Below are 10,413 nucleotides of genomic sequence, written 5' to 3' on the forward strand. Positions count from 1 at the left end.
ATCAGTTCAAACAAGGTTAGTGCCAGACTGTGGAAAAACCATCGAGTTGAAATTGAAGAAAAGAAAACAAGTCCAGGAGAGCCAAAATGTGACTTTGAACTTATCCCACCTGAATTTAGAGACCATCTCAAGAACAGATTTGATGCATTTGACACTAATGATTGATTGAATAGAGCATTTTTGGGATGACATCAAGAACATTATAAAGGAAGAAAGCGAAAGATCATTAAAAAGACAGGAAAGAAAGGACAGACCAAAAAGGTTGACAGACGATACTCTGAACTAACTCTTGAATGTAAAGAAGCTAAAGAAACTGGTAGAAATGATTTAGTGAAAGAGCTTAACAAAAATTTTTGAAGGGCAGCTCAAGAAGACAAAGTAAAGTATTATAATTAAATGTAATATAGAAAATGAAAAGGGGCGAACATGCTCAGTATTTCTCGCTCTGAAAGAGCTAAAGAAAACTAGGCTTCTGGAACTGATGGAATCCCAACTGAAATGCTTCAACAAACTGAGGCACAGCTGGTGGTACGCACTTATCTAAGCCAAGAAATTTGGAAGACAGCTACCTGGTCAACTGATTGGAAGAGATCCATATTTATGTCCATTCCAAAGAGAGGTGATCTAAAGGAGGGCAGAAATACCATTAAGATCACAGGCAAATAACATTTTGCTGGAGATCATTCCAAAATGGTTACAGCAGTATATCGACAGGAAGCTGCCAAAAAATCAAGTGGGTACAATGAGAGACATCTCTGCTGATAGCAGATGGGTCTTGGCTGAAAACATAAAATAGCAGAAAGATACTTACATGTGCAAAGGTATTCAACTGTGTGGGTCATAGCAAACTATAGATAACATTGTGAAGAATGAGTATCCAGAACACTTTATTGTGCTCATGAGGAACCTGTACATAGGCCAAGAGGCAGTCGTTAGATGAGAACAAGGGGATACTGAATGGTTTCAAATCAGGAAAACTGTGAGCCAGGGTTGTATCCTTACACCACACTTATTCAATCTGTATGCTGAGCACATAATCCAAGAAGTTGAATTCTATGAATAAGAATGTAGTGTCAGGATGGGAGGAAGACTCATTAACACTCTGTAACACACAGATGCCACAACCTGGCTTTCTGGAAGCTAAGAGGATTCAAAATACTGATGAAGATTAAAGACTAAAGTCGTCAGTATGGATTGCACCTCTCAAAGTAAAGAAACCAAAAATCTCACCACTGGACCAATAAATAGCACTATGATACATGGAAGAATGATTGAAGCTGCCAAAGACTTCGTTCTGCTTGGATCCACAATCAACACTCAGGGAAGCAGCAGTCAATACATCAAAAGACATTTTGTGCAAGGCACATCTGCTGCAAAGACCTCTATAAAGTGTTAAAAAGCAAAGATGTCAGTTTGAGGACTAGGGGCTATTTTCAGTCACCTCATTTGCATGTGAAAGTTGAACAATGAATAGGGAAGAACATGGAAAAACTGATGCATTTAATTATGGTATTGGTGAAGAACAGTGAAAGCACTGTGGACTGCCAGAAGAACAAACCAATCTGTCTTGGAAGAAGTACAGCCAGAATACTTCTTAGAAACAAGGATGGTGAGACTTCATCTTTCATTTAGTGAATGTTGTCAGGAGGGACCAGTCCCTGGAGAAGGACATCATGCGTGGTACAGTGGAGCGTTAGTGACAAAAAGGAACACCCCAACCAGGCGGATTGACAGTAGACTCAAAATTAGCAACAATTGTGAGGCTGGTGTAGGACTAGGCAGTGTTTCATTCTGTTGTGTTGCAATGAGTCAGACCTGACTAGACAGCACCGGACAACAGTAACAACCCATCAAAAAAAAAAAGTGTTAAAAGTTCCAAATCATTGGCCATTTCCTTACCCAGACATTAAAAAGGTGTTGACATTATAAAGAATGGAAAACATTTTTATGAGTTTGCAACAATACTTAGTTTTACATACCTTAGCTTTATTGTTGCTTACGATGCATTCGGCAAAGTCAAGTCGCTTGTCCAAGGTGGCAGAGTCACTGAAGGGCTAGAAAAGTAGTCAGCAGATTAATTTTACTTTTCAGCTTTTAAAATAGGTGAAGTAAGTACACAGTGTGAATTCAGAGGTTATAAAAGGATACACAGTGAAAGCAAGACTCTTTTAGTCCAGTTTCATACTTTTTCGCCAAGTAATCATTGCTCTGGTAGCGTAGTGGTTACGAATCAGGCTGCTAACCTGAAGGTCGGCAGTTCGAAACTACCAGAGGTTCCGCGGGAGAAAGATGAGGCTTTCTGCTCCCGGAAAGATTTACAGCCTCGGAAACCCTGTGCAGGGTCACTGTGAGTCGGAACCGACTCCATGGTACTTAACAACAACAACAATCATTGCTACCAATTTCTTTTGCAGTCTCTGGATGCCCTGCAAGGGGCTTGGATAGTGTAGTGGGTTACCAGTTGGGCTGCTAACAGCAAGGTTAGCAGTTGGAATCTATCAGCCGCTCCACGGGAGAAAGATGAGGCTTTTTGCTCCCATAAAGATTTACAATCTTGGAAACCCTACACAGAATCACTATGAATCGGAACCAACTGAGTTCATGGTTTTAGTCCCTTCTTGCTGAGGGAGAAGCCTTGGCTTCCCCATCTGAAAATTCGTGGAAAAACTAGGTGAGCGAGATGTTGCTGTCTCTTGCACGTTCCCTGGGTGTGTCTAAAAGCATTGACCATCTGGGTCAGAGAGATAGCCTAGACACAAAAACAAGTGCCATCCCTTCTACCTGGCAGAGGTTCTAAGAATTGGACTTTGGTTCCACATAATAGGACAAACACGAATCAGAAACACAAACCGTTTACCTTCTTTCCGCCCACAGTTTACGCAGGGCCTTGAGCACAAGAAAAAAAGAGCAAAACAAACTCATAGTACCCAGCTCCAAACGCAAAACGCTGTCAATCATTAACCGCACCTCGACCGGTGGAGCGTTAGGCCACCTTCATAAGGCGCGCGCCGAACCCACTGAGCATCGGCAGCCTCCAGCAGCCACTGAGCCTCTAGACAGCCGCCTCCGTCAGCCAACACCCGCCTCCAGTTCGCCTCCACCGATTGCTACCCTTCGTGACCGCCAGCCGCCAGCAATGCCCAAGACCCTGGCCACCCTCGCTTGGAAGCTGCTACTCCTTCTGGGCACCCTCCTCAGTGCGGCCGTTGGCGCGCCCCCTCCCTGGCGCTGCGCACCCTGCTCGGATGAGAAGTTGGCGCTCTGTCCGCCGGTGCTCGCCTCGTGCCAGGAAATCGCCCCGCCAGCCGGCTGTGGTTGCTGCCCTACATGCGCCCTGCAGCTGGGCGCAGCATGCGGTGTGAAGACCGCACGCTGTGGCAGCGGGCTGAGCTGCCGTGCACTGCCCGGGGAGCCTCGGCCCCTGTACGCCCTCACCCGTGGCCAGGGGGCCTGCATGCCCACGCTGGACAACTCTGCGACTGCCCGCAGTACAGAGGCTCCAAGTAAGCACCCCTTCTTCCCCACTCTCATCCCTTATTGGCCCTTCAGAACAAAGGCAAGCTAAGGACTCACTCTGCTAATATCTGAGTTTTCAACCTAAACTTATAGAGGATTGGAGTTCAAAACATCCAGAGATTCCCAAGGGAATAGAACGAAAAGGCCAGGGGCATGTGAATTCAGTGAGACGGTGGAGGAGTGAACCCACACCATATCTTACATATCACAGTCCAGTGACTAAGACACTGAGACGTTCTTTAGGTCCCTGGGGTGAAAGCGGAGGAAGCAGAATGGGGCTTCCCCAGCAGGGAGAGGCCAAAGGCAATGTCCCCCTTCCTGTCTGTGGCATGTGGACAGCCCCAGAGCTGAAGTCTTAGTGAAGACCTGAGATGGACATCTCTCCTGCTGTCTGCCCTCCTCAACCCTCAACAAGTTTGTCCTTCCTAATATGTGTCTTGTGAATATACTATGTACTTCCCAGATATAACATGAGAGTTTACACTGAGCATTTCACTTCCATTTGTGGCCATAGGAAACCAATACTTGATGTGCATGTTGTGGTGACCTCCTAAGAACTTGACAGGTTATTTCCTGAATTTAAGCAGCAATTTATTTGTTGTGGGGAACAAAGGAAACACCTCTCCCCTACTCCAGACTTTCTACTTCCCCATTTGGGCTGCTTGCAGATCCCATAGGAAATTTTGAAGGATTTTCATGGTTCCATACCCCTCCCCCCGAATAGGTATAGAATGTGTAACCCTTCCAAGGAGGGGACCCATTTTTGCTTTCCAGTCTCTGTCCTTTAGAGTAAATAGAATACTTTCTGTAAATAAGTGGATGACTTCCATAACAGAAAGAGAATGTTCCCTAAGAAGACTGCTTTCTATAGCAGGTTCTCCAGGATTCTTTTCACTCATTGAATCTAAACCTCTGAACTCGATCTGCAGGATATCTAGTGACTTTCTTCTTCTGCTAGGCGTTACAAAGGAATCACTTGTTAGGTGGGATAGCAGGGTCCCTGGGGAAGGAAGGGTATATAGGCTGTGAGTTGGGAGGGCAGCATTCTAGACTTTACTTCTAAATGAACTCTGCCTTGCTTATTCATACGATACTATGAAAGTGTGTATTTTATGGATGAAGAACCTGTGGTCTCAACAGGATATGTAACGCTCCCAGGACTCACAGTTAACGGAGTCTGATATGGGTGACTGACCCCTGTCTTCTTTAAGGACTATCCACTGTCTCTGTAAATGTGATGCTGCTCCACCCCCCACCCTTAGAAGCAGGCCTCTGAGACATATTTTTTCCAGACCAGAATCGGTGTTGCTTTTGTTACCACACTTCCCTGAAATCATTAGAAATTCAGAAGAGATTTGGCAACAGTCTAGATTAATGTGGTCATTCTTGTGCCCCAACCCAGTTTTGAGGGAAGGAGGGCACAAGCAAGGTCTCATTCAGAAGTGACTTCAGTGCAGATGCTGGCGCAGAGCTCAAAGACCTGCTTGTTCTATTTCAGATGTGAAGGATTCCTCAGAACCAGAGAGCGTGCCTCCTAAGAGTATAGAGACGACACAAGAGCAGCTACCGGGAAGTTTCCACCTAATGGCTCCTTCTGGTGAGGAAGGGTCCATCCTCTGGCATGCCATCAACACTTATCAGAACATCAAGTCTCGTGAGATTGAGGATATCAAAAAATGGAAGGTGAGGTCCTTCTAATGGTAGACACTCTCTCCATGTTGAATGCTGGTGGCTTCCTTTCTGGTCCTGTAGCCCTGCACATAAAGACTTTTCATCTCAATGCATAATAGACACTTCTCAGCTTAGCTTTGTCAAGCATTTTAGTGCAAGTACTTTCAGCAGACTTTGGAGGAACCTACTGAAGTAAAAGAGATAGTGCAATTCCTGCTGTGTAGCTTTAGGAATCTCTATAATCGACCTCATCTCTATAATGAAGGTCTCAGTCTAGTTCATTTCTAAAGAGCATCCAGTTAAACTGGCCGGAAACTCAGCTCAAAGATCTCCCCATCCACACATCCTCAACTCTACCCTGTCACATCCTAACTAAAGACCTTTTTAGTGTTATCGCCTGAGGATGACATAGAATAAACACTGGAGTGACTAGAGTTGATTTAACAAACCAAAAAAACAATTTCACAAACATACACACCCAGAAAAGTGGAAGATGGAACTTCAGACCTTTTTGGATACTTCAGGCATTTCACTTGGAAATGATGACAAGAGAAGAAAAATTAATACGGGTCAGCTAAACTACCTTTCTTTCAGTGTTTGTTGTTGTTGTTAAGTGCCCTAGAGTTGGTTTCAACTCACAGCAACCCTATATAGGATTTCTGAGGAATAGCTGGTGAGTTTGAACTGCCAACCTGGTGGTTCAAACCGACCTATGGTCACGTGCTTATCCTATAGCACCATAACAGTGTAGGTGAATAAAATTCCTGTTTATCTTGACAACTCAAGACAGAGATTGGTGGTGATGTGCCATGGAGTCAGTTCTGACTCATAGTGACCCTGTATAGGGTTTCCAAGGCTGGAACTCTTTAAGGGAGCATAAACCCTCATCTTTCTCCCATGGAACAGCTGGTAGTTTCCAACTGCTGACCTTGCGGTTAGCAGCCCTACTCATAACCGCTACACTACCCGAACTCCTTAACCACCCTCATTTACAGTGATTTCTTACTAATAACTGATTTTCTCTCATCATTTATACTAATGTCAGACTCTTCCTTCAGCAGCCATGCCAAAGAGAACTCTACAAAGTACTGGAGAGATTAGCCAAAGCTCAACAGAAGTCTGGAGAAGAAATTTACAAATTTTATCTGCCAAACTGCAACAAGAATGGATTTTACCACAGTAAACAGGTATGTCAACCTCACTGATGGGAAGAGGGCAGCTCTGGTTGTCCCACAAGCCTGACAAAGCCATGGTTGTTGATCCCCAAGGTCTTAGTCCTAGAGATGCACCAGAAGGGGCTTAAAGCTTTCATTGTAAATAAGAGTCCCCACCCCCTGGTAGCTAGCCCAAGAACATTTCCCAGCCAGTGGAGGAAAACTTCTTGAGACAGAAGATCTGGGGTTAAGCACTAGGACCCTAACTTAACAAGCATGTTTGGATGTGGATTTTGAGTAGGTCCTTAGTTTTTTTCCCTCCAGTTTTTATTTTGTTGTGTTTACATATACATTAACAAAATTGATCATTTTAATCATTTTTAAGGTACAATTAAGTACAATTTATGTATTTATGAGTGTGTATGACTGTCATTACTATAAATTTCATAATATTATCACCCCAAACAGAAACTCTAGCCCTATTAAACTGTAAGTCTTCATTCAACTTTTCTCCCTCCCACCCCCCACCCCCTCCACTAGCCTCCAATCGCTACTATTCTGTCTGTCTCTGGATATGACTATTCTAGATAGTTCATATAAGTTGAATCATATAATATTTATAATCTTATGTAGAGCATATTTCACTTAGCATCATGTTTTGAAGGTTTGTCCATGTTATATATCTATATAGCTATGTTGTTGTTGTTAAGTGTTGTCAAGTCAGTTCCAACTCACAACGACCCTGTACCAAGGAGCGCACCTGTACCAAGGAGCGAGCGCCTGGTGGGTTTAAACAGGCAACCTTGCAGTTAGCAGTCCAATGTTTATCCTACAATGCCACACCAGTGAAACCTATAAAAATGTCTTCACTCCTTTTTATGGCTGAATAATATTTCACTGGGCACCATAGGGTAAGCATTCAACCTCAAAGTCAGTTTGAACTGCAAGGTAGCTATGAGTTGAAGTGACTTGACGGCACTTAACAACAACAATATTTCATTGCATGTATCTGCCGCCTTTTGTTTATCCTTTTATCTACTGATGGACCTTGTTTCCATCTTCTGCCTGTTGTAAGTAATGAGTATCTCAGGACAGTAATCTTGAGTAGTCTTCTAGATTCAACTAGTCCAATAAGTCTGGTTTGGGTTTTAATTTTTTTTAAGAATTTGAAGGTTCTATTTATTTTTCTTCCATGCTGTCAGGATTCATGTGTTTTGACCCTGATTAGTTTTAGTTTAGTTTCGTTTTAGCCAGGAACCATCTTCTAGTCTTAGGGTAGGGGAGACTGTAGTTTATATAGGTTTGTATAGGTTTTTTGTCCTATAAACTAGTTTCTTCTTTGAGTCTTTGGCTTCTTTCTTTTTTGTTCTGGACATGTAGAGACTAATAGTTGTGTCTTAGATGACGGCCTGAAAGCTTATAAGACCCCAGACACCATTCACAAAATTAGAATATGGAGCATCAACTTTATGAATTATAGTATGCCAATTGACCAAGATGCTTCTTAAGTCTATGGTCCTATTTCGATTTATTTTGTGCTCAATTTTGTAGATGGTGTAAGGGAAAGATACAACTTCATTCTTTTGCACATAGAGATCCAGGTGTACTGGTACCATTTGCTGACAAGACTGCCCTTTCCCCACTGGGCACCCTTGTCAAAGACACATTGACCAGTTGTTATATTGACAAATGCTTTGGTGTACATAATTTCATATAGTAGTAGTTAGTTCCTCTTACTCATTGTCCCCAAAAGGAAGCTGAGACTTCACTTGTACTTCTGCTGGCTCTGCCGCCCTTCATTGAACTGGGATCCATTGGCATTAGTGGTTTACTGCTATTGTCAAGATTGCACGGTCTTTTTAAGGCACAACAAACCACCATAGATTATACAGCAGTTCTTTTCAGGAGGGTCACATGTAGGCAGTCAAGGAACGCAGGGGCCTGCAGTGACAACCCGGCTACCTTTTAGGCAGCATCTATGTTGCTTCTTGAGAAGACTTTTAGGATTAAACAAATCACAGACTCTGTGGATGTTGTACCTAAAGACCAGGTACGATTTTATCACAGAGGAGAACCAGTGGCTGCTCATGGAACAGGCACTGTTGGTCCCAGGCAGGAAGTGTCCACATGAGCACAGCATTTGATGCTTTATAATGAGGAGCAGAGGGTATCTGCTTTGCCCAGGGTCTCAGCTCCGTGGAGCCAGGGTTTTGCCTGAATGTCGCTGGCTTCCTTGCCTCTGCTGCTGCTGACATTGGGTCTTATCTTTGCAGTGTGAGACATCTTTGGATGGTGAAGTTGGACTCTGCTGGTGTGTGTACCCATGGAGTGGAAAGAAGATTCCAGGGGCCCTGGAGGTTAGGGGAGACCCCCACTGCCATAAGTATTTCAGTTTACAAAACTGAACACAAATGCAGTATACTATGTTATTTCACACAAAATATTAAGTATATATAGTATATTTATACTCTGGAATACACACAAACACACATATAAATGTGTACATATATATGTATATGTATAGGAATGGCTTTTTATACTCTACATATTACTTGGTATATAAAGGTATTTATTCACTGTAAGTTAATTTTTTCTATACAATAACTTGTAGAGAATATTGTATGTAAATATTTGTATTTTAGTTCTTTTAAAGCTCATGCTTCTGTTTTTAAAGAACATGGGAAAAGTACTGTCTAAAACTACAAAATAAAATATCTGACAGTGATTTTTGAAATGCATTAAAGAAAAGTAATTGACTTGTATTTAAGAATGACTGTTCTGTGATTGACCTGTGATTGATACAAATGTGCAGTGAGTGTTAAATTGCCAATCAAAGTTTGATGTAATGATATTGCTACATGTTTAAAATACTTATTGGATTTATTATCAAACACATTTACACACTATAAACATTTGAAGTAAATATTTCACATGGGAATACTTGGATGCAGTGGACAGTTGTTGACATGTAACACTTTGTCCCTAAGACGCCTTGTCTTTGTGCCATCTTCCTGGATCAAAATAGTACTTCTGCCCAAGGAGCCTTTCCTGTCTGCTGCAAGATCTTCCCTGAAGGCCCACCTGCACTTCTGTCCCCAAGGCTTTGCTGGCTTTTGCTTGGGTGGGTGCAGCTCCCTTCCAGGCAGAGGGTCCTCCTCATTTGGTCCTTGTCTTCTCAGGCTTCAACACCTCTCCTTCTTTCTTCCTCCCTTTCATCTTACCAACAGCTTGTTTCTTCCATCTTAAAAACTCAATGGAAACATTCCTTTAATCCTTCTCCCTAACTTCCTGTCTTCTCTTTGGCCCCCATTCCCTCAGCCTGTCCTTATACTACTTTGGCGTCCTGCCTGTGACAACTGTTTAGATGGAGAAGTCTGATGTCACTATTGTCTCAGCTCCCTTCTGCTGATGGTGCCTTTTCCTTAAAGCTTGCACTTGCCTGCCCTGCCCCTCCTGATTCTCCTCAACCCTCCGGCCCGGCTCCTCTGCTTGCTCCATATCATTTCCTGAATACGTCTCCAAAGATTTTACCCCAGAGTCTTTGGCTGACTCTGGTCCTGTCTCACTGGACTTCCAGATACCTTCCTGGAAGAATAGCCCTTTGGGTGTCAGGTAGTTATCACCTTCCTACACACACACACATGCGCCACTCACACCTGTACACATGCACGCATAAATATGTACATTTGCATACATGCACACATTCAACACATTTGCATTCACACACACATCATACATATACAGATGTCGGGGACCCGCCTCGACACTGGGGTTCAGTTCATGAGGAGAGGATACCTGACGGCGATTCATATATATCAAGAATACACAAAAGGACAGAAAGGAGACAAAGAGAGAGACAAAGAGACACTCCGAAACCAGAGTGAATGCTGGACTGGCATCAGGCAGCTCCTGCATTGCAAACATCTCAGCCACGAAGGCCATAATATCCTGCATAGTGAACATGTTAGCTAAACAGGCAGTATGGTTGCAAGGCTGGACTGTGCACCCTGCATGCTGAAGCGCATGCCTTGCCAGTTGTAATGCTCACCTGGGGAGGCCAGGGCCTCTGCTT

General features: G+C 43.3%; 1 protein-coding gene across 1 annotated transcript; it reads left to right on the forward strand.

Annotated features, from left to right (window-relative positions):
* The first annotated feature begins 3,136 nt into the window (after positions 1–3,136).
* IGFBP1 (insulin-like growth factor binding protein 1) lies at positions 3,137–8,746 on the forward strand. The gene is made up of 4 exons (XM_006832106.1): positions 3,137–3,503; positions 5,033–5,199; positions 6,246–6,374; positions 8,615–8,746. Exons 1-4 carry the CDS (start codon positions 3,137–3,139, stop codon positions 8,744–8,746), a joined length of 795 nt encoding a protein of 264 aa, XP_006832169.1.
* The last annotated feature ends 1,667 nt before the right edge of the window (positions 8,747–10,413 follow it).

The sequence above is a fragment of the Chrysochloris asiatica genome, unplaced genomic scaffold (assembly GCF_000296735.1).
Source record: "Chrysochloris asiatica unplaced genomic scaffold, ChrAsi1.0 scaffold00006, whole genome shotgun sequence".
Classification (NCBI taxonomy): Eukaryota; Metazoa; Chordata; class Mammalia; order Afrosoricida; family Chrysochloridae; genus Chrysochloris; species Chrysochloris asiatica.